At 35.6% G+C, this 25626-nt stretch overlaps 2 protein-coding genes across 2 annotated transcripts in view; one reads left to right on the top strand and one right to left on the bottom strand.

The window, feature by feature from the left end:
* Window positions 1-15971, top strand: part of LOC110031681 (protein S-acyltransferase 18) — a 22482-nt gene extending 6511 nt beyond the window's left edge. The window contains exons 8-9 of the mRNA XM_020735013.1: window positions 15039-15203; window positions 15305-15971. Coding sequence (XP_020590672.1) covers window positions 15039-15203; window positions 15305-15799 — 660 coding nt within the window. The 3' untranslated portion in view covers window positions 15800-15971. The remainder of the gene's footprint in view (window positions 1-15038; window positions 15204-15304) is intronic.
* A 752-nt stretch (window positions 15972-16723) lies between these two features.
* On the bottom strand, window positions 16724-25380 carry LOC110031571 (probable polygalacturonase). The gene is made up of 6 exons (XM_020734820.1): window positions 25252-25380; window positions 23760-24101; window positions 23001-23121; window positions 22691-22865; window positions 22501-22571; window positions 16724-17486 (listed from the first exon to the last, which is right to left on the bottom strand). Exons 1-6 carry the CDS (start codon window positions 25378-25380, stop codon window positions 16795-16797), a joined length of 1530 nt encoding a protein of 509 aa, XP_020590479.1. The 3' UTR covers window positions 16724-16794.
* Between the last annotated feature and the right edge of the window lie 246 nt (window positions 25381-25626).

Below are 25626 nucleotides of genomic sequence, written 5' to 3'. Positions count from 1 at the left end.
TTTTCCGAACCCAGCTTAAAATAAACCCTATTTAATTCTTTGTATTAAATAGGGGAACTTGTCGGCAAATAAAATGGTTTCGCAGACCAACGGATGTCATATCTTTCTTAGTTTATTTGATTGAGCCTCACCCTCAAGTCTTGTGTTTATCCCTCGGGATAGATACAGGATTTGAGGTAGAGCGCTCTTTCATTTAAACTGTGAAAAATATGAGGTCAGTTTGATTCCATATTTTTCTAAAATTATATATATATATGTAAATTAAAAAAAAAGTCCTTCCGAAGCGGGCGACGGGATTTCGATTCCGGCGGCCGACAGCTTCTTACGGGCGACCCCCAAACGCAACTTCCCCCTTTTAAACGCCGACAATGACCAATTCATGTTATTACAACTCCCAAATACACTCAATATGTCCAACTACGACTATGTGGCTCACTACTACTGTACCTTACAAATTGACACTTTTACAACTTTCCACTATGACTTATGTGACCAACAATGGCCTATGTGGCTCATTATTATTGTAACTTTCAACTATAACGTTTATGACCAACTGACGCAATGTGATAAATTGTTATCACAACTTCCACTTACAATCTCTGTGGTAGACCGACGCTCCTGCATCTACCATGACTTATATGACCATCTATTATTGCACCTTTCAACTATAAAATCTAATGCAAACTAACATTATTACAACCAATGACGATAGCTCTTTTTGTAACAATTAACTATAACATTTGAGGCCTAATTACGGCTATTAAAGGTAGACTACTATTATACATTTGTAATTATCAAGTGTAATTCGGTCTTCCTATTTTAGGAGAAGAGTGAACCTATAATACTTATAATCACACAGTGAATTAATGTGAATTTTTTATTTATGGTGTTGTTCACATAAAAAATTTTAGTATCTCAATCTACTATATATTTCATTTATCTATGTGTGTTGGATCTTCGTACAATGTTGAGAAGTTAAATTATTACTCTACTATCTTGAATCTTTCAGTGCACAATAGTTTGAGACCAAATTTGGGAAATGAAGTCTCATTGGGACGGTCTTGAAGTCCAAGATGCTAAGCCCTTACTTCATTTTTCGGTGATACACATCACCCTTTGGGTAAAGGATTGTCAAAACCCCCTCTCACCCTTCTAAATTTCATCAAAGTGAAAGTCACTAAAATATGATCTTCAAGGAATTCTCCGATAAGGGGAGCAACCTTCACTATAGTCTCAAAAAATCGTTCATGTTAATGTCATGGGCACGATTGTGGCGGGGTACTGTTGACCTCACTTTTTGTTGAGGTCTAGTCTTTCTTAGAAGCCTAATATCTGACCATAGGATTTTCCTGTCGACTATTCCTAGAGGACTAGTAAGGGAACCCTCGCCATTAGAAATTCTAAATGCCTCTTTGATCTCTTAAAGTTCCACATGTTTGGTTCTAACCTCTAGCACTTAGTAGGTGGAACTAACCTCATAAGACTGTTTGGCTTTAGGGTTAGCCCTGGTGGTGTGGTCTTGGTCAGTCTTGCGCGCACTTTTGAAATCCAGTTGGAGCCATTTGATTCAGCCCATCTTGGACCACCATAGCTGACATTTGGACCCTAAGAACCAGCCTAGATCCTCCTTGCCCACCCTAGAGGTACCATGGCCAGTCGCCCTAGTCGCTAGAGAGCTTATAACTGAGGATCTCTTCCCATTTTTGGCCAAGTGACCTAATCTTGCTCTCATTTGATTAAACCCCCATCCTAATCACAATTAAACCTCTCTCTGGCTCCCCTGACCCAGCTAGCCACCACCTCAGCCCTGACCAGCTACCCTAGTCGTCGGAGAGCTCAAAATCGAGGAGATCACCCCACTTTTGAACCAAAAATTGAGCCCATCCCTTGTGGCACTTCCCCATTGGATGCTTGCGCCGCTCAGCCCTCCACCTCAGTAGGGCTGTCAAAAGGGCTCGTTATTTGCGAACAACTCATGTTCTGCTCGTTAAGAAGCTCGTGTTCAGCTCGTTCGCTAAGTTAACGAGTCGAACATGAACAACAAGAATAAATATTTGTTTGTTTGTATTCGACTCGTTTTGACTCAAAATACTACTAATCAAATATATATATATATATATAAAACTACAAGGCTACAAAGCTTTATAATCAATTAATATATATATATATATATATAATGAGTAATTTTTTTAAAAAAAATTAGTCGACTACAAGGCTACAAAGATTTATAATCAATTAAAAGTATTAATGAAGAAAATAAAATAAAAATTATTAAATTAGATTCAAATGATGTTTTAAATCTTTGCTTCAATCATTAACATCTGATGGCTACGTGATTAGGGTTGTCAAAATGACTCTTTTTTCTTGATCTGCTCGTGTTCAGCTAACTAAGCAAACGATCCGAACACGAACATACTTTTTGAGTTTACTTTTTGAGCTTGCTTGAAATATAAACGAGCAGAACACAAGCTGAGTCTGGGCTCGATCGTGTTCGGCTCATTTACACCCCTACACCTCAACTTCCAGAAACCAACCAATCAGAGCCCAGTGCTCACCCTTGTCCATGGCTATAAAATCCCCCTCTTTCGGCCATTGAAAGAGATCATCTAATTCCTTGGGGAGATTATGCCAAAATCCTTCCAGAGCCTCTTCAAGCCTTCCCAAGTCCAATTCCATTGTTCCCAACCCTCCATAGCCACCGTCCTATAGATTTTGAGCTCAAAATTCAGGACATTTTTTTTTATTGCATAAACCTTCACAAAACTTCAAATTAAACAACCATTCTTAAGCTTCATCAGATCAAATGAAGAATTTCCCCATCAAAACCTCTCTTGAACAACAAAAAGCCTTGTGGCAATCCCGCAGCGTCGAAAACTCTCTTGAACCTCGGGTCCTTTCATACCCACCTGCACTTGCAAGGGCAGACGCATCCCTGGCTTTGTACGGATATATACACATCTTTGAATCTTTCAACTCCTGCCCTCTATCGGAACTCCCATACACTGATCTCCATCAAACATGTCTTCCAGTATAAGCCAAGTCTCACTCTTCTGAGTAGTCAAACCCCACTCCGCGGTTCTGAAGCAACCTTCTAGAGCTAAGCTAATAGAGCTATAGAGCTAACCGCTGACGTGCTAACTAAGTGAAGGATACCTGCGGGTATGACTACTTTCCTATGGCAAGGGAGGTGCTTAGCTCACTAAGCTACGGGACAGCGAGAAAGGGGGGAATAACTAAGAGCACTGCAAGCCCCTCTCTGTTGAGCACTCCAACCCACCTCTAGACCAAGGCCGCACCACCCTTTGATCGAAATCATACTTAAACCCTATACCAGCTTAAACAGACTATTCAAGGAGGTTCGTTAGACTATAAGGAAGCTTCCACAAACACCCAATCGAGGCCTGACTCCTTCAGCAAAGATATAATCCAAAATCATTAATTTTAGTCTCGATTTCATTAATTGTGAAGAAAACTTGTATTTTATGCGTATGTAATTGTATATATATGTTCGTCTTGAGTAGATGAAGCTGTATGAATAAATCTCATATGATTTGGTTGAGTATCGAGCAAGATCTTAGGGTTCAATTATGAACGGTTCTCGGTTTAGAATACTTGGGGACGATGAACGGATGATGTCCATTCACGCGTGTATTGATCCAACGGCGGAGGAGTCGAACGAGAAGATGTTTCATAAAGTGCGGGCCGAGTCAGCGCTGATGCGGAAGGCGACGTCAAATAGGAGCGCGCCACAGAGCTTTGGAGTCGTCGTCTTATTGCATGGCACCGTGTGGATAAGTAGATAAATAAGGTATTTTTTATTTAAATTAATTCAAAAACTTTACAAAATTCATAACTTGTAAAAAATCGTAAAAACAAAATAAAAATATATTTTTGCTCAGTGAACAGAGGAGAAAATTATGAACTAAAAATAAAAATTGTTTGATTTGTATTTTATTTTTAATTAATGAAATACTCTCTGGCTTATTTTAATTTTAATTAAATAAATAATAATCACCATGGTTTGAAATTTTAGGAGTTTGTTCCTCTTGCTAGTAGGAATGTTCTCTGATTTTTCCAAAGTCAATGAATATATCTAATCATGAAACCCTAATTTTCAAGCCTAATTGTCTATTTTTGCTTAAAATAACTATATAAATTAAAATATAAGTAAAAAAAATATGGAACTTGTTTTAGTAGGTTTCTTGTGGTCAAAGGACTCTAAGAAAAATTTAAAATGAATTTAAATAATAATGTACGTTATTATATCAAAAAATTGAAGATATTCTATGTGTCTCCTTTGCCTAGAAAAGTTGAGTCGGAAACTTAATTTTTCAAATCTGAAGAATATGAGGAGCACGATTATGTACAATTCATTCAATGCCTCAAATCTGAGGATATGAAATCAAAAAGGATGCCTACTTGTTATTCTCCAATGATGTGAAGGATGATGATGAAGCTTGGAATTAACAATGAAGTCACTAAGTGATGAGCTCAATACTTTGAGAAAATATGGGGTCGGAATAGTCCCAATTTATTAAGAAGAAATGATAATCACACCATAGAAGGTTGAAACTGAAGATGAAGAAAAGATCGTGTATGAAGTAAGTCACCCTGAAGATGAAGATGTAGAAGTCAAGCCCACTCCCGAAGAACTGGAAGACGGTGGGAGGACAATTATGATGGATGAGCTAAAAGAAGTTAACTTGGGAGCTGAGAATAACCCTCGCCCAATCTTTATTAGTGCTCTCATTCATGAAGAGAAGAATGAAGAAATAAAAGGACTACTCTGTAAATTCAAGGATTGTTTTACTTGGACTTATGCTGAGATGTCAGGCTAATCCCTAATGTGGTAGTTCACAGGTTGGCAATCAAACCAGATGCAATATCAATTATACAAGCTCCAAAACAAATGAAACTAAAGATTGAAGAACATGTGATCGCTAAAATATGGTAGTTACCTAATGTGGTAGTTCACAGGTTGGCAATCAAACCAGATGCAATATCAATTATAAAAACTCCAAAACAAATGAGACTAAAGATTGAAGAGCATGTGATTGCTAAAATACGGTAGTTCCCTAATGTGGTAGTTCACAGGTTGGCAATCAAATCGGATGCAATATCAATTATAAAAACTCCAAAACAAATGAGACTAAAGATTGAAGAGCATGTGATTGCTAAAATACGGTAGTTCCCTAATGTGGTAGTTCACAGGTTGGCAATCAAATCGGATGCAATATCAATTATACAAGCTCCAAAACAAATGAGACTAAAGATTGAAGAGCATGTGATTGCTAGAATATGCTAATTGGATAGCCATTATTATTCCTATGAAGAAAAAGAATGAGAAGATCTGCATTTGCATTGACTTCGGGGACCTTAACATGGTGTGTCCAAATGATGACTCTCTATTTCTAGTGTCAGAATTGCTCGTAGACAATACTTCCAATTATGACATATTCTCATTTGTGGATGAGTCATCAAGCTACAATCAAATCAAACTGACTCTAGAAGATGAAAAACACACATCATTCAGGACGCCCATTGGCATTTACTGCTACATTGTCATGTCATTTGACTTAAGAATGTCGGTGCTACATATCAAAGGGCTATGATACATATATTTGATGAGCTAATACACCAAAAGCTTGAATGCTACGTGAATAATCTGGTTATCAAAAGCAAAGATCATCTTGAAGATTTGAGAATTTTATTTGAAAGAATCAGAAAATTTGATCTCAAGATGAATCCCTTTAAGTGTGTCTTTACAGTCTTCTTTGGAAAATTCATGGGGTACATCGTGCGCCACAGTGGAATCAAGTCGATCCAGGCAAAAGCAAGGAGATCGTGGAGATGTCTCCATCGAAGAGTTTGCGTCAGTTTTGCTCCTTACAAGAAAAGCTCACATTTATTCGATGATTCATATAAAATCTATCAAGCAGGTGCCAACCTTTCTCCAAATTGATGAAAAAGAATGCTCCTTTCAAGTGGGATGTAAAGTGCTAATAAGTGTCTGACAGTATTAAGAAATATCTCTTAAGCCCACGAATGCTTGCAGTACCAATTCCAAGGAAGCCACTTATCTTGTTCACAACAGCACTAGAAGAGTACCTTAAAGCATTTGCTTGTGTAGCACAATGAAGAAGGCAAGAAGAAATATCTCTTAAGCCCATGAATGCTTGCAGTACCAATTCCAAGGAAGCCACTTATCTTGTTCACAACAACACTAGAAAAGTACCTTAAAGCATTTGCTTGTGTAGCACAATGAAGAAGGCAAGAAGAATTCCCTTTATTATACCAGTCGAAGAGTCGCACGAACATAGGTGCGCTACTTACTTCACTGTCAGGAAGCATTATCGGCGTTGAACGTTGTTGCCCAAAAGCTTTGCCATTACAAGTTGTCTCACAAAATCACACTCAGCTAAAGAATCAATCCGTTGAAGTTCTTGATGATAAGGCCAATGTTGACAGGTTGTTTGACTCGTTGATATTACTTTTTGTTCCACAATAAGCATTGAAGGGATAACTCATAGCAGACTTCTTGGCTACACATGTTGTTCCCGCAGAATCACCGCTTAATGATGACCTATCCGATGAGCAAATTCTGCTTATTCGGGAGAACAAAAAGCTATAAATTTGAGAATTCTATTTCGATGTAGCACAATGAAGAAGGCAAGAAGAATTCCCTTTATTATATCAGTCAAAGAGTCACACGAACATAGGTGCGCTACTTACTTCGCTGTCAGGAAGCATTATCGGCATTGAACGTTGTTGCCCAAAAGTTTTGCCATTACAAGTTGTCTCACAAAATCACACTCAGCTAAAGAATCAATCCGCTGAAGTTCTTGATGATAAGACCAATGTTGACAGGTTGTTTGACTCGTTGGGAAGTCTTTCTACAATTTGATATTACTTTTTGTTCCACAATAAGCATTGAAAGGATAACTCATAGCATACTTCTTGGCTACACATGTTCCCGCAGAATCACCGCTTAATGATGACCTATCCGATGAGCAAATTCTGCTTATTCGGGAGAATGAAAAGCTATAAATTTGAGAATTCTATTTCAATGGAGCCTCATCAATCAAGTCTGCCCAATCTCCAATCCTCCCAAAGGCACGAGCTGGAATTGGTTTCGTCTTTGTCATCCCTGATGGTAGGCATTATGAGATATTTGTATGGTCTTACTGAACCACATATCAGTAATGAAGTCGAATATGAGGCTAGTTAATAGCAAGTCTCGAGATAGCCATCGCATTGAGATTGAAAATCTAATGTTTATGTTGATTCTCAGCTCATCATAAACCAAGTGAGAGGCATCTACAATATCAATAGGCTTGAGTTAACTTACTATCACAAGTCAACACTTCTCGTAAAACAAATCCCACAAGTCACCTTGACTTGAGTCTCCTGAGCGCAAAACAGTAAGTCATACAATTTAGCATATTTGGCTAAGGGAATGATGAATATGAATTTTGAACCCATGATGATTAATGTCATGATTTATCGAGTACTAGAGATGGCAGATCTATAATCCCTGTTGGAAGAGGGGTCATATGCAAGTCAGCATGATACAAGCCTAGTTGTTCCTCAGTCTTCCTTAAGACTATTATGTAAGCCCAACCAAATTAGCCTTGGACAAATCAAGAAGAATCTAGTCTCATGATGTCAGCAAGATATCTTTATGGTTCGAAGAACAAGTTGACTGTAGATAGTTTTTTACAGGCTATTCAAAAAGAGCAAATTGTTTGTTAGTAAATCTATCGCAATACAAATCAAGAAAAGGGTTTTATGATTCACTTTCGCCAATGATACTCTATACCATAGATCTTTTGAGTAGATAGGGTTGAGCTACGACATATGGTTCAAGGAGAAATCTTTTTAAGAGAAATCATTTTTTTACTCATAATTCTCAAGAGTCTTCGCATTTGGTTGATATAATTCTCTAATATCCCATTTTAATATGATTCAAGCTTTCAAGCATTAACTCTTATAATGAGACATTTGACTCCCATGAGCACATTGATCATTATAGAACAGTCATGCCTATACGACGAGCTGTTAATGCACTCCTTCGTCTAGTTTTACCCACCACTTTTAAAGGTCAAGCATGTACTTGGTTCTATTCACTCCCACGAGGAATTAATCGTAGTTTTAATGAACTTGACGAACTCTTTGTGGAGCAATTTATAGCAAATCAAAAAAATTATTAAATAATTTTCTTATCTCTTTAGAATTTGTCAAAATGAAGGAGAGTCTCTTAAAGAATATTTTCAGAGATTCTTTGTTGAGGCTCGTAAAATTTCAAGAGTGAATCCAGAGATATTAAGAGATTTTTTTGGAGGGTTGTGTGTCCTAGGCCTTTGCACTCATCATTAATGTGGGAGACAATTCGCTCCTACACTAACCACATCCATCTCGTTGAAGGTCAAATCACTGTTGATGAAGCTATTCACACACATAAATACAATTTAAACAATCTTCTAAGAAATGCAAACACACTCTTGAAGAAATTACACAAAGCTCCCATGGAAGAAAGCAAGCAAAGTCAATGTTATCAATCTGAAACATCCAACCATACTCAATTGAACACATCCTTTAATGGATATTCAAAATTCTAAAATCTTAAGTGGCCAAAACAACTAAAAAACTAAATGGTAGTGATCAATCTCAGTATTATCATTTTCAATCTTCAAATTATCAGTTACATAAAAATGCATTCACTTAAAAAAAGAAATTGAACAAGTTACACGTCAAGATCACATGGGCTATTACTTTCAAGAATAAGGTAAGGAAAAGCAAAATAATTTTCTTATCTCTTTAGAATTTGTCAAAATGAAGGAGAGTCTCTTAAAGAATATTTTCAGAGATTCTTTGTTGAGGCTCTTAAAATTTCAAGAGTGAATCCAGAGATATTAAGAGATTTTTTTGGAGGGTTGTGTGTCCTAGGCCTTTGCACTCATCATTAATGTGTGAGACAATTCGCTCCTACACTAACCTCATCCATTTCGTTGAAGGTCAAATCACTATTGATGAAGCTATTCACACACATTAATGACAATTTAAACAATCTTCTAAGAAATGCAAGCACACTCTTGAAGAAATTACAAAAAGCTCCCATGGAAGAAAGCAAGCAAAGTCAATATTATCAATCCGAGACATCCAATCATACTCAATTGAACACATCCTTTAATGGATATTCAAAATTCTAAAATCTCAAGTGGCCAAAGCCACTAAAAAACTAAATGGTGGTGATCAATCTCAGTATTATCATTTTCACTATTCAAATTATTAGTTACATAAAAATGCATTCACTTAAAAAAAATGAACAAGTTACACGTCAAGATCACATAGGCTATTACTTTCAAGAATTAGGTAAGGAAAAGCAGAAGAAAATTATTAGAATTATAGATTGAAGAGTATAACTTAAACCTATCTTATATCTGCCAAAAATTTATTACTTTTATCATAATATAAAAGTTTCTAGTTTTATTCCTTAAAGAATTCCTCTGTTATTTTTATTGATAGAGGTAAAAAATTATTGTTTAGTTAACTTTTTATCAATGAATTTTTTATATTATTGGTGATTTTTTATAGATGATATTGTCTATTGAAAGACCTTTTGAGAAGGAATGGTAGACACAGTCTGGTTTATACTCCTGAAAGACATGCCCAGGAGGTAGACATGAAGGGAGGCAAATAACAAATTTATTCCTCATTAGAAAAACCCATTATTGAGGGCAAGTGGTAGATACAGTATTCGCTTATACACCTAGAAGAACGCCCTTGAAGTAGTTTTGATGGGAAACTAGTAGTAATTGTACTCCTCACTAGAAAGACCAATTAAGGACAAGTGATGGACACAGTCTCTATTTGTACCCCTAGAAGACACGCCCATGAGATAGTCTCAATGAAAAACTAGTAATGAATACATGCTTCATTGAAAAGAGCCCTTGAGGACAAATGACAAATAAGTCTCCACTCATGCCCCTGGAAGACACGCCCATAAAGTAACCTTGATGGAAAGCTACTAGTGGACAAAATCCTCACTAGAAAGACTCCATGAGTGCAAGTGATGGACAAGATCTCCATTAAAAAAATCTCAGTTGACTATAAGTCTCAGAAGATACTTCAAAAAACCTCAAAAAGACTTATTGAGAACAAGAGATTGACACTCCACTCATAAAAATTTAGAATATTATAAGCCTCAAAAGGTACATATACATTAAAAATCTCAAAAGGTATATGTACATAAAAGAATCTCAGAAGACTATAAGTCTCAGAAGATACAAGCACATCAAAAAATCTCAGAAGGCTATAAGCTTTAGAAGGTACATGTATGTTTAAAATCTTGAAAGGTTATAAGCATCAAGAGTTACAGGTACCCCGTAAAAAATTTAAAGGGGCTATAAGCCTTAGAAAATATAAATCTTAAAAGAGTTCGATGTTACTATGCTCTTACTATGAGGCAATAAGTTAAATGTAATATATTTGATTTCTGCCAAGACGTTTAATATTTTTTGTCTTCTTTAGGGTGCAAGTTGTAAGGAATCAACATTCTTACCTCAAGCAACAACATTCCAAAAGAAATTGACATAAACCACCTCAATGTATGGAGCCAATGACAACCCAAATGCTAGGCAATAGTAGCCTAGAGGTTTGGCAACACTAGCTCAAGAAATGGGACACCACCTGCCCAGGAGATGGGGCAACGCCTAACAAGAAGTGGGGCAACACCAGCCCAAAAAAAAGCAATATTTACTTAGGAGGTGGGGCAATGACAACTTGGGAGTTGTTCTGACGATAACCTAGGAGTATGGCGACGACAACACGGGAGTTGGGCAATGGAAACCTTGGAGTTGGACGAAGGCAGCCCAAGAGTTGGGGCGACAATAACCTAGATGTTGGGCAATAGTAGCCTAGATATTGGGCAACAACAACCTAGATGGGGCAATGACAACCTGGGAGTTGTTCTGACGACAACCTTAGGAGTATGGCGATGACAACACGGGAGTTGGGCAATGGCAACCTTGGAGTTGGACCAAGGCAGCCCAAGAGTTGGGGCGACAATAACCTAGATGTTGGGCAATAGTAGCCTAGATATTGGGCAACAACAACCTAGATGTTGGTTAAAAACACCTTATATGTGAGGTAACAACAGCCTAGAAGTTGGGCAACGACAACCAAAAAGTTGGGTGATAGCAGCCTAGAAGTTGGGCAATAATGACATAAAAGTTTGGGCAATAACCATCCCAAAAGGCAGTGCAACTACAACCTAGAAGGTCAACGATAACCCAAAGGTTGCGCGACACAGATGCAAAAAGAGGCACAATACCTGACAAAGTGACTCCAGGGTTGCATAACACTAGTGCAGAAAGACACATAACAGGCCAAGGGGCTCCAAGTGACAATTCACCCTAAGAAAGGAAAGTGTCTCAAGAGTTGGGGCGGCAATAACCTAGATGTTGGGCAATAGTAGCCTAGATATTGGGCAACAACAACCTAGATGTTGGGTAAAAACACCTTATATGTGAGGTAACAACAGCCTAGAAGTTGGGCAACGACAACCAAAAAGTTGGGTGATAGCAGCCTAGAAGTTGGGCAATGATGACATAAAAGTTTGGGCAATAACCATCCCAAAAGGCAGTGCAACTACAGCCTAGAAGGTTAACGATAACCCAAAGGTTGCGCGACACAGATGCAAAAAGAGGCACAATACCTGACAAAGTGACTCCAGGGTTGCATAACACTAGTGCAGAAAGACACATAACAGGCCAAGGGGCTCCAAGTGACAATTCACCCTAAGAAAGGAAAGTGTGTCTTCTCCTCTCCCTTCTGACCCAATTTATATGCAAGAAATTTTTTTTTTTGCACCAAAATTGAATTTTTTGAAAAAATTCAATAAAAATCATAAATTTGCTTCTGGACAGCCTATGGGTGGATGGCGCACGTAGACGGTCGTCTTCCATGGATCCACACGATTCTATTTAGTCCTCACTCATTAGCCCATATTGCTTCGCCCTGTCCCAAATGATCTGACCCATGCAGAATTTTTTGTGCAGCTTTTGCACTACTTGACGCCACAGACAACAAAATCAACCTCACCTAAAAATAGGGGATAATTGATACATCATTAAACAATTTTCATTTAGCATGAATCTTGAGAAATAAAAGGAGACATTCTATAATGACAATTGTGCTAAATGACAATTGTTTGCTTGAGAAATAATTTAGTGTGAATGACTTTCAACACATCCAATGGAGAGGGTGTTCAAGAGATGTGATATAATTGAGAGAAGAGATTCCTGACTCTTAAGATATTACATATCTTTTAGTGAATTTATCGAGTATATGTAACTAATAATTAGTAGTTTCTTATGATTGATGTCTATTTTCTATTCCATGTTTTAAGATTTTAGTTTTTAAAGTTATGACTTCAAAGTAGTATATTTTTTCTTGTTTTTTTTTTATTACGAACCCTAATATTTTTTTTTGTTATATTGCATATGTAATCTAATTTGTGAATTAAAAGCAAAACGTATTACAATCTCAAAAAAAATGAGTTCAAGGTCATCAAGTATTTCAAGAGTTTTGCACTGTCATTATGATATGCAGTATTTTGAATGCACATTAAGAAGAGAAGGGAGCTATAAAAGGAGATTTTATTGGTGTCTCAAAAATAGGAATGTGAAGAATGCATGTTTGTTTGACTGATGATATGGAGGAGTTCACACCATATGTAATCTAATTTGTGAATTAAAATCATAACGTATTACAATCTCAAAAAAAATGAGTTCAAGGTCATCAAGTATTTCAAGAGTTTTGCACTGTCATTATGGTATGCAGTGTTTTGAATGCACATCAAAAAGAGAAGATAACTATAACAGGAGATTTTATTGGTATCTCAGAAATAGGAATCTGAAGAATACATGTTTGTTTGACTGATGACATGGAGGAGTTCACTCCATATAGTGACCAAGTCGGGACATTCTATGGAAAGAAATTTTTCTGGAAGACTTGATAGTCTGGACATGAAGGTTAACGTCATTATAGCATTTATTGTTATTTTTACAATTTTTAGTATTGTGGTATTATGCGTAAAGTAATGTCATAAAATTGATATAACTGGGAAATTAAACTTCTAATGTGTTTTTTTTTATTATTAAAATTGTTTCTGGTATTCTGTTATAATTATTTTTAAAACTACAGTCATTCAACTAATTAACATCTATAAGAGCATGTTTTTCAATTAGAAAAAGCAGCAACGCCGCAGATTATTCAATTAGACAGACTGCTACTCCAACAACAGCTGCTACTCCAACCGCTTCTTAAAAAAATAACAGCCACACCAAACACACCTTAATTCAAGTGTTTTCTGGACAGAATACCCGATGAGAACTTTTAGCCTCTGTAGCCGCTAACTACTGTCGACCACCACCAATCGACCGTCGACACCCCTACTCACCGCCGTTGGTGAATCTATGAAGTAACGAAGTATCCTGTTGAGTAATGATAGACTCTGTTGAGGGTGTATTCAGAATACACTGATAACACCCAAGGACAATTGCTCTTAAGCATTGTATTCAGAATACAAAGAACATTTCTATAAATATGTATAGACAAATATTGTATTTGGTGTAGCATTGTAACTATTTTTTAGTTGCAGGATAAGGGTCAATCTTTATACTTTCAAACTTATAGTAGATCATTTTAATTTGATTTGACCCCCATGATTTTTTCCCTTACCAAGTTTTCCACCTAAAAAGTCTTTCTCCTGTTACTTTCTTTTTATCTATATATATATTGGATTTCGTACAACGTTGAGATGTTAAATTATCATTCTACCGTCCCGAATCTTTCGGTACTCATGAGGAAGATTAATAAGAACTTGTTGAAAAAAAAGAGAGTAAAGAAGGAATATAAGCGAGACCTCCATAATAATCAACCTCCTCAATGAGCACCACACACAGCCAATGACTCCTAGAGCATTTTTCTTATCTTGAATTCAGAAGGATGGAGAATTTTGGATCCAAGCACCGACATTGAAATGAATTGTAGGACCAACATTAAGAACATCAGGAGAATTTAACAATACTTTCATATGCATCATCCTTAACAGGAGCCCTCTCATGAATGATCTTCATCACTACCATCCAGAGAATGTTAGGCTTCGTCTTTCACTCCATTCTTGTAGTTCTTAAAGGTTTTAGTTGTTCGTTCTTCTTATCGTTCTTAGTCTGTCTTTTAAAGCATGTTCAAAAAGACCATAAAAGAATTGATTTTTTTTAATTTTAATTCCAGTTAGAAATGAAAGCTTAAAATTTAAAGGTTGACTTAATCAAACACAAGCTTAAATCTATAAGCTATTTATTATCATTCAAACAAAGTCATTTTGAGATTTTTAGTTTATTGGTAGGATCGTACACATTAACCAAAAACATATGGTACAGTCAGATCATATAAATGGTGTTGATCATGTAACCATTATAATCTATTTAATGATTGTCCCTCTGTCGATTATAGGTTAGTAATTAGTAAAAGTATTCTTACTTGAAGGAAAATGGTTCTTCTCTGATCATACTGTATGTTTAATAAGTTAGAGACAATCAACTATAAATTCACTGAAATTTCTTATAACCGTACAGAGATTTCCAAATCCCTGTATATTAATTTCCATCATCTTTTAAATTTTGCATTTAACAATTTTCTTATTTTCTTATTTGCTAATTTTGCTTATTGAAATTCAAAAATTAGCCTTGAAACTGTCCTTTTTTTTAATTTTTTTGCGGCCTAGAACTTTTAAACAAATATGCAGGACTTTGCCAACACAATTTTGAACTGCTTTGAAGACTCATCTGGTTTTGGATTGTATTATACCTTCATCGTGCATCTATATGGATAATATCATTACTTTTGTAATATACGATGGAACTAAAAGCATAAATTGTACTGCTTTTATTGGACTAAAAAATATATATATCATATGCGTATATAAGTTGAGCCTAGAGATGAGGGGTAAAATCTAATTTTGATTATTGCAGGGGATGAGAACATATGATTACATCTTAGCCATGAGAGGAGAGAGCCAATCCATTGATCCTTTCGATGATTCTGATCTGTCTTCAGATGATAGTGACTATGACGACACGCCAGAAAAGCCAAAGTTTCTTTCCAGACTCTTTTGCAAAGATCATGGAAAAAATCAGGTAATTACACTCCTTAAATATATCATTCTATAAGTTCCATGCAAATGCTTTTGAAAGAAATTTTTTATGTTACAAAAGGAAAAACATTATATATTTTACAGAGCAGTCAAAAATTATCTATTCTAGTTGAAAAAACGTCCAGTCCAACCAATTCAGCAAAGCCTGAAATCCGAATAGATCCCTGGAAATTAATAAAGATGAGCAAAGAGAGCGCAAAAATGGCAACAGAAAAAGCAAGAGAAAGACTGCTGAGACAGAAGGAAGGGAAATCGGTTTCACCATTGAAACCATTGCCATTGGAGAGTAAGAAGGGACCAACAGTTAACAAAGAGATCAGGAAGGTGTCTGCTAGCTGCGAGATAACCCCAGTTGTCTCAAATCCATGGATTTCAGGCTCCACAGGAGGGAGGTTGTCCAGTCCAAGGAGAAGGTTTTCTGGTTCACCATCACCAAGGCCACAGAAGTATAGAAGTAAGTTTGATCTCAAATTGACTGAGGTCTCAAGAGAACTTGAGACGTACATATCAAGGCAAGTGCTGTGCTCTGTTTTAAAGAAGAATGGGGAAGATGACGCTTCTCCAAGATACGGCCTTTGAATTTTGACTAATATTCCATAGCAACTTTTTCCTTGTTGAACAAAAAAAGAAACATTTTCCTTGTTGACAGTTTTTAGTTTTTTTCAGCTTTTAGTGGAGGTTGGATTTGAATTTCACTTCTGACGAATTGTGTAAATTAAATGTTATGGCATAATTGAGCTAATTTGGGAAAGAGAACAAATGAGCTCTATAAATTTCTTATTTAAACTATGATGTTTGTGGGATATAGGATTTTTTTGGTTGGCATGATTAAATTTCTTTTAAATTTTCCCAGAATTGTTTCCCGCGATCATGCATAAGAACCTTCAATCGTTCTTATGATTTCTATGAAGAAAAACAGTGCTTTTTTCTTATTTCTGATAGATGCAATCTGTTCAGAAACAATTGCATGCCAATGCTTTTGAAAAGCTGTAGGTAGTTTGTTAACGTGAGATAAGTCAAATAATAATGACCCTACAATCAATCTCTTTTGTGCTACTTCAGTGTTGAGAACATAAGAATTGAAGATCCTTCTGTACCATTTCGGTTTATAGAAGAGAAGTCCCATTATGAAGCGTAACCAAAATTAAAGCGAAAATTGAGGGAAACGAACAATTAGCAAATTTTATTATTTCATCCAAATCTGGCTGGCTGAAGCTGACTGCACGCATGTAATCATTCTCTTATGAGAAAAAATTCATATCATATCCATAAATAATAGGAGTGTGCACCTTTTATCGTTGAGATAACCATTGATCTCACCGGTTTAAACTTGAGATAACCATTCAAAATGCAAAAGATACAAAAGTCTTGTCATTTCTAGCAATCTCTTAAGATGTTCCAAACTTGTTTCAAACTTTTCATCAAAACATAGCACCCTAGCTTCTCAAGAAACTTAATAATAAAACCATATTCAAAGAAATCAAAAAATGCCATCATTTTTTTTTTTTTTGACTAATGACATCCTAATCTATGAACAGAGATCATAAACAAAGATATATGCAGTAAACAGTCATCTACAAAGATGCCAACGTCACATAGGAGCTAATAGAGCAGTCTCCAGCATCTAAACCTGGAGAATAACAAACAGAAGAGTCATTGGGAATTTGTTGTAGCAACTGACATGAGTTTGGGGACACGAGGTATGAATAGCCTTCAATATATGAACAATTCCATGAAGAATCTTTCGATGCTACATTTAGAGATATGTTAGATAGGCAAATTTGACAGAAAATGTCTCCTTCGATGCCCTCCAAAATACCAGCAGTGCCTATATTTAATCCATAAACATCTTTAATAGTGATATTGTTGATATCTGGCAATGCATATGGATCATAACCATCATCTGGATGCTGACCATATTGACCATTGATCCTGATGGCATACTCGACATTAGTTAAGACAACGTTTGAGATGTAAATATTTCGCACATATCCACCACGCCCAGGTGATGTTTTGATATGGATTCCATGTAGAGAGTTGAAGATATTAATTTCTTCAACATGCACTTCTGATACACCACCTGACATCTCGCTTCCAATGGCAATGCCAGCACCAGATTTGGTTTCACCAAAAATACTTTGGATGCTAATGTTGGAGCTTGGATGTGCAAATGAGACGCCATATTCATCCCACCCACTCTTGATAACAATAAGATCATCACCAGTGCTGATGTAGCAATCCTTGATGCAGACATTGGTGGACGAATCTGAATAAATTTTCAAACAATTTAAATGATCAGAAGCTAATAAATTTGCAAGCTCATGCTTAGCTGGACATTATATGCCCTTCTTCTAGCTGCATAAATCACAAGGGAATTGTGTTTTAAGCAAATTACAGGTTCCTCGGATCTAAATGGCTAAGTTGAACAAGACCTAAAATGTTAGTTACGAGTAAAAAGAAAATGATCACAACTTTTTGGTGCAAACATAAAGTTGGAGCTATTATTTTCGATCATTTAATGATTATTCTTAATAACATGCAAAGACATAGGATAGTTTACATTTGATATTTAGTTGCAGCATATAATAAATTAGACTAAACATGGAGTTACTAGGTGCATGAGGTTCTTGTCAATGCACATATTAAGAATTCTCTAGGTAATACACAATCTTACTAGCCAATACATCACAAAGGAATGTTTCTATCATTCACATATAGCCTCCAAATCTAAATGGGGGCAGCTTAACAATTCTCTAGGACTGCTCTCTCATATGAACCAAACTCTAAAATGACACAAGCCAAAAAAAGATTGCCTCACGTCGAGTCACCTTAATGTAATGCACCATTAATGAAAAACAGCACAAATCAAGATCAATTATGGAATATTGTTTAATTTGTTTTATCACATAAAGAAAATAATGCTTTAATTTAGTGAATTATTTCACGATAGAGTTATCATTTATGAACAATCCATATTTCTTCTTCACTATATTTTGAGTGCATTCCATCATTCGTCTTTCCATTGACATAAAAGACATAGACCTATCACGCTTAGCCACAAAATAAGCTATAAACATTTAATATTTCAATATCAGTTGGCACTATCACTTCACAAAACTGCAAAGAAAGAATATGAAAAAATATTAGCATCTTCAAAAGAATGTACTCCTAAGTCAATCAAATTTAAATTATTTGTCCCTGGATACAATAGAGGATGCATGTAAAAGTATTTCAGTGATATATAACTATAAAGCAAATTGTAAGCAAATATTTACAAAAAGTACCTTACACCCTTACGTAGCTGGCCCTCAAAAGAATTGCCTTTGGATTCTAGCATATGCCTTCCTTCTTTTATCAACTAAAAACTCAATGGCAAGTCATCCTCATCATCTCCGAAGCATCACCCTTCACATCATGTGATATAAAAGTTAAATTCAGCTACATCAGCTAGAATTTTCAACTACATATTGACCCTTCTGACTCCCTTCTATATTTCAGATTTTTCTATCATGACACATCAGAAGTGCATGATTTTTGGCAAACTCAATGGCAAGTCATCCTTACCGTCTCCAAAGCATCACCCTTCACATCATGAGAAATAAAAATTAAATTCAGCTAGAATTCTCAATTACATATTGACCCTTCTGACTCCCTTCTATATTTCAGGTTTCTCTGTCATGACACATCAGAAGTGCATGATTTTTGGTTCTATGTGATTGGCACTTAATTCCCTAGAAGTTTTATGATCTGCACTTTTGCTAATTTGAATGACATGCACTTCAAATTTCTTCCTATTTGATGTTTCTATAATATCGCCTATCTGGCCAAGCCAAATCACCTACAACCTGTATAACTCCCATACGTTGCCCATCACCACCACCACCTCCAACCAGTAAGAAACCCACCCAAAAGCTGACTGCACAGATCTTACTAAGAGAAGTTTACTGATTCGCACCATCCTATGTGAAATAGCACAACTTTCTAAGCTTGATCACTATAAATGGACCCTAAGGAATATATTAAACTTACGAAACAAGTTAATGTATTCTGAACACTTTCATAATGAAAACCTAAACCTCTGCCCAACCTCTATCCTTCCCTTAAAAGAGATGGGACTTTAAGCATGCTTTGATAGCCGAGCCATCAATAAGTTCATAACCATGCATCACTTCCCTATGCCATGCTTGATGATATTGCTCTTACTTAGTCAATGGACTTGCCTTCTTTTAATGAAATTAATTTATAGAGTAGTTTTCACAAGATCAAATTTCATAAATAAGATTAAAAGAAAGCCAACTTCAACATCTTGGATGGCCTTTACATCTATTTTCTTATTTCGCTTTTATCCCTTTGATGGACACACATTGTACCTTCATTTTAGTCATAAATCATATACTAAGATCTTCTATTAGCAAATTCCTTATGGACTACGGTGATAATATGTTGATATATAAGACTGATGAGAGAATGACTTGAACCATATTAAAATAATTTTAGATAACCAAAAATTATACATCAACCTTAAAAAACACATTTTCTCACAACTTAAGCTACTAATCTAATGAAATCTCTATCAATCACATCAAAAATCGTGTCATTCTAAATTGGCCTACATATAATTCTTTGAAATTGATTGGTTCTTTTTATAATATAGCCATTTTTTGCTTCCAATTTATTAGGGGGTATAGCACAATAATGGCTTTACCAAAAAATGGCATGAAATATAAATTCCGTCGGCCATCTTTAGCCGGCTCTGCATTTAAATTGATTAAAATAAAAATTATTGAGTCTCCTTTATCTCCTTAACTTTTAAAAATGTTTGAGGCAACATGTCAGTGATTCCTTAGGACTCAAAGATAGTGTTTTCCTTGGCTAAGAAGGACATCGCATGGTCTAGTTTAGTGAAATTTTGCATAAAGCTAACCAATATTAATCGACTTATGATCATGAGGTGCATGCAATTTTACAAACCTTATGGCACTAGAATCATTATCTTTTGACATATAAATTTGTTCTAAACTCTTAACCATGAAACATGAAGTACATGCACTCCTAAAAGAAACTAAGCACATGCAACATTGAAAGGGTATCATTTCTTCCAAAATATACTTTCACCCTAAATCATCTACAGAGTACTTGATAGCATACACTCGCTCATAACCACAATGTCTGAAAGAAGATTACACTTCTTATTCTGACTTCAAGGACATTTACTCTTCACCATCCATTGATAGTCATCCTTCTTCTGCCTTTGCACTTAATATTGGTTTTCTATATTAAGGATCATCACCATGCATTCCCTGCATATCACAATGAAACTTTGTTAACAATGAGTTACATAGGAAGGCTTAGTCGATCATGTGTGTTGTGAGTAGTTAAAACGTCCAATAAAGAATCAATTAAATTGGTCCTCCAGCAAACATGATGCAGCAACAGGCAAAGCAATCAAACACTTTAAAGGCTAAATACACCTTCGCCCATCCCAAATTCACCATGATAAAGTATTAGTAATTTTATTCTTAGTTTACAGCGAACCAACCATGGATATGACGATATCTGTTATGATTAATAGATTCTCCAAAATACATCTCATTTTGCCTTGCACCAAACTGTGGATGCCTCACATATAATTTAGTAATTCTTTCAAGAAATTATACACTTTCAAGGGCATCCCACCACCATCTTAATGTCCAACCATGACACCCAATTGTTGGGTATTTTTAATGCACTTTTGTAAATTTGTTGGCACTACCTTAGACTTTGTCTTCTTCCCAACCATAAACTAATGACAAATAGAAGTAGTCAACCACAATTTAAGAAATATAAAGGCATATCATGTCCGATATTCTAACATTTCTTTTAAGAACATCATGCCCGATATTCTAAACCTTTCGAAACCTTGAACAATATAGGACTGAATTATTATTTATTTGATTTTCCTCAAGAGTAGAATATTAATATGAAAGGTATATTGTCTTTGAAGGCAATTTTAAATCCACTGTGGTGCTCGCTATTGTTATTGCAAAAAAGTTTCTCTTATGAATATTTTTACTGTTCCTACCTTACCCCCATACTGCTCTTTCTGCAATCTAATTTGAGCAGCTCAAATCATAGTTGGGCCCTACCAGGCAACATAGCTTCCTTGTTCGATGCTCTAGACTTCCACTTGTTCAGAATACTGGAGATCTTCTAAAGAGGTATGCGGCATTCTCCAAAAAAGAGTTCTTACTCGAAGGAAGATGATGCAATGCACTATCGACATTAAAAAACAAAGTCATTGATAACTGACACGTCAAAATTGATCATCAAATATTATCTGTTTTATTTTCTTTTGTAAATATGATATCTTATTTTGGTGAAGTCTTTTATTTATAAAAGATCCAAATTTATTTCTCTTAATTGCATTTTAATTGTTTTTCATTTTTTTTTCCTTTGGATGTAAAAGCTACTCTAAAATTAGAGAATGCTTGTTAGAAGATTTCACATGATACGAATCCAATGGAAATTACAAGAAAATAACACCAAAAGTTCACTCCCCTAAAGCTGATCAGTAATTCCCTCCACATCCTTTTCCTCTATCTCACTTGGATGAATTGTTCCTTCCTGCTTGCCTTTGGAGGACTTGTGACACAGGCTTCCCTTCTTTTATCCATCAGAGAACACTGAGACAAGTAAATCTCCTTAAAACTATCCCCTTCCACATCCACATAAATCCTCCAACTTCAACCCTTCATATGCACGAGATTCTAAGATGTTGTGAGGCGTGAAAAATAGGAATATGCGTTGAATAAATTGTTATTTGGGTACAATAATAAATTTAGGCTATCCAATCTCTAAAAAAAGTATGAATCTCTTGTAAATTCTTCCAATAGTTAACCTTTTAACTTGTGTAGATTCTTCTCTCCAGGCTGATCATCTTATATATGTCATCAGCTCTATGATTATAAAAATTCAGAATCACAAAAAAAATGATTTAAACTGATCCATGTTTGAGTTATTTAATCTCTAATGATTTTTAAACCTTAGGTAGATTCAGGAATTAGTTTAACTTAGAAAATCAAATGAACAAAAACAAAGCACGATCTAAGTTATCAATAAGAAAACATAAAACTGGCACTTCTTAAACTCATGGAATTTGAACTCAAATCAAGGTGATCAAGCAGATGCATAAAGAGCTCGCTAAAGGCAAATTATTTATAAGAATGGAGGGTTAGTGATATGCTGAATAAAAAAAAAACATAAGATACTCAAATTAAAATAGTTAAAAAGCTGAAATCTACCTGGATCAATCCCATCAGTATTCGGTGACTCTAATGGAGCAAGGATTGTAATGTTCTGAATGAATACCTGACTGTGTAATGCAAAAAAGAAAAAAAAAATGTGTCAAGTATCAATAATCCCATAAACTCCATCAAAGAACCCCTCTAATATGTGAAATGAAAATAAAATAAGCAGGGAAAGAAAACGAACTTGCAATAAACAGGATGAATTGTCCAAAAGGGGGAGTTTTTGAATGTAAGATTTGAGATGACAAGCCCCGTTGAGTACATCAATTCTACAAGATGAGGCCGTGTATAGTTCAGTGTGTTGTTCCTAAACCAATCCCACCAAATACTTCCCTGGCCATCTATGGTCCCATTACCTCCTAGAAAGAAAAGAGAAAAATAAGTGACAAACTAGGGGTCGGAGTGACTGAAAAGACTCATGTTCTTTAGTAGAGTCCAAAGTATTTCCACCGTGATATTTATAGAATTTATCTCATGTGTTATAGTCAGCTAACCTGTTATTACTACATCTGTGAGATTATAACCATAAATGAGGCTTTGATGCCTTGCACCAGGTAGCTCTCGACCTCTCCCATAAGAAGGTAATGGATCTATAATAGGCCAATCATAAGGGTCCTGAAATGAGATTTGGTTAGAATTCATACAATTTTGGTGAAAATATCAATTATAAACTGTCAAATGATTTATTAAGAGGATTCACCAACAAATATAGAAAACAGGGGAAAAGAACATACTTATAGATTCAATCATATATGAAATAGTTTAATATGAAAATATATCTTTGGTGTGTTTCACAGCAAGGAGCAACAGAGCGAAACTCAATTCAAACATTACTAAAGCTTAAAAAAACATATTATCTTGCCTACTACAGAAGAATTATAATTTTTTAGATAAATAAAATTTTCTTCTTTTTTTTTCAAAATAGGAAATTAGGTCAATGTAAACAACTAAACATACAATACTGTGCAACTTACCAAAGCTATGAATGCAACTATTCAACAACATCAATTTCATGTAAGCATAAATTGTATGGTGCTTAATATTGTACTTTCTAACCCTCGCAATTTAGCATAAATATCTTCCAAACACAAGGCTGATGATAACTTCAACATTATTTGATCAAACATGTCAAAATGGCTTAATAAAAGTTTCATGAACAAGCAAAATGAAATGTATAAACTTTTGTGAAAAATAACAATCCTATGTAGATAGAAGTGCCTTACAGCATAACAATAACAATCTATATAACTCACCAATGATCCTATTATAATGGCATCTTTGTCCAAAGACAAAGTGAGATGGCTGATGAGACTAAAACTACCCGTCACCCATTTCCCAGAGGGCACAAAGAGCTGAGCACCACCCTTGTCAGAAAATGAATTGAGGTAAAATATTGCATTTTGAAATGCTTTGGTGTTGAGGGTTACACCATCACCGACGGCACCAAACTCTGTTATGGAAACACTATGCGGCCTTTCTGTGCCTGACTTGGAGTACTTACAATCAAAATTGTGTGCATTAGCCCATGGTGAATTGCCTATAGTTGCAAGCACTAAAACTAAAAGCACCAAAAAGAACTGAAGCACCAAAAAGAACTGAAAAAAAAAAAACATATATCAGAATAAAAGATCAGGGTGGATGTCTAGTTTAATTCATGAAAATAACAACCAAACTGAAAAAAGAGATATTAGATGGACATGGTATCACAACTACACATTTAGAAAGGGTTGATTAAGAATCAGAGATATAAAAAGACAAATTTTTATAATAGCTTGGTTAGAAGTATAATTTAAAAGCCTCAAAAGCTGAGAACAACAGGCGAACTAAAGTAGATCTACCGTACTGTTTTGCTAGAGAAGCATTCTTTTCATAGTATTGTTTCTAGTTTTAGCTTGTAGATATCTTTCTTGGTGGCTACAGAGAATTTAGGACAAGGATTTGAGTATTAATTTAAACCTTAGAAGGAAACAAAAACTGCAAAATTTATAAAAAAAAGGGGAGGAAAAAAAAAAGCTCAAAAACACATGCAGATCACCAACAAAATACAGCACATAGGGACAGAATAGAAATCAACATTCATCTGATATAAACCCCCTTTTCATTTTACAAGAACAATAAGAAGCCCCAAAAAATTAGCAAACAATCACCCCAAGAAGGAGTAAAATTCCTCAAAATTAACAGAAAGAACATTTCAAAAATAAAGAAAAGGTCTCAATTGATAAAATGCAGGAAGACCAACACATAAGATTAACAAGCAAAATCACTCACACTTGCAGATCTCATTTGACAGATTTCCTGATGAAGCCGAATAAACGAGCCATGTACTCCCATTGATCACAATGCTACAAAATTAAAGACTTTTATTTGTATGGAAAGAAACCTCTGCCAGTCCAAATCAAAACAACATCAATGATAACAGTCCAAGTGATCGCATTGAATAAGCCTTTTGTTTTTACAGAGAAACAGAGAAGTGGAGAAAAGAAGGTGGAGCAAAAGAAGAAAAGAGGAAGATGGTAGCTTGTGCTGTCCTGCGAAAGAAGCAGCTCCCAGGGCACCACCTTTTCTCTTCCAACAGGCCAGCAGTAGAAGGGACACTCTTCTTGAGCTTTCATTCAGGGCATGTCCCAAACGGAGTAAGCCCAATTCGTTGTTCGGGGTCTCTGAAGCCTAATCGCCTCCGCGACACAGAAGCAGAGATGAGGAAAAAAAAAAAAGAAGAAAGATGGAATCTTTTTGGATCTCTACCTCGTTGCCTTTAAATGGCTTTACAGTTCCAAGACCGGAGAAATTTTTACAGCTCCGCTCACCATCTTCTGTGTCGCCTGCTGGGCAGTTACAGTTAAGAAATCCGTCAAAGGAAGCAATGAAGAGCATGTGGCCCTTTGGATACCCATCATCTATGGCAAGAAAGGACAGAATAACACTTACTTTCCAAAGCTAACGGTCGCCGCTTGAATTCCTGTAAGTTTTCCACTGATTAGAATAGAGAAAACGGACGTTTTAATTTTTGACCCATGCGAGCCATTTGAAATTAGATAATGGCAATTGGCAGGAAATTTAATTTTGGGGATAATAATAACTTTCCATATAAATTTGTATTTAAAACAAGGTTACATTTGT

Source organism: Phalaenopsis equestris, unplaced genomic scaffold (genome assembly GCF_001263595.1).
Source record: "Phalaenopsis equestris unplaced genomic scaffold, ASM126359v1 Scaffold000840, whole genome shotgun sequence".
NCBI lineage: Eukaryota > Viridiplantae > Streptophyta > Magnoliopsida > Asparagales > Orchidaceae > Phalaenopsis > Phalaenopsis equestris.
The sequence above is the reverse complement of the archived record's forward strand: the minus strand, read 5'-3'. Positions and strand labels throughout refer to the sequence as shown.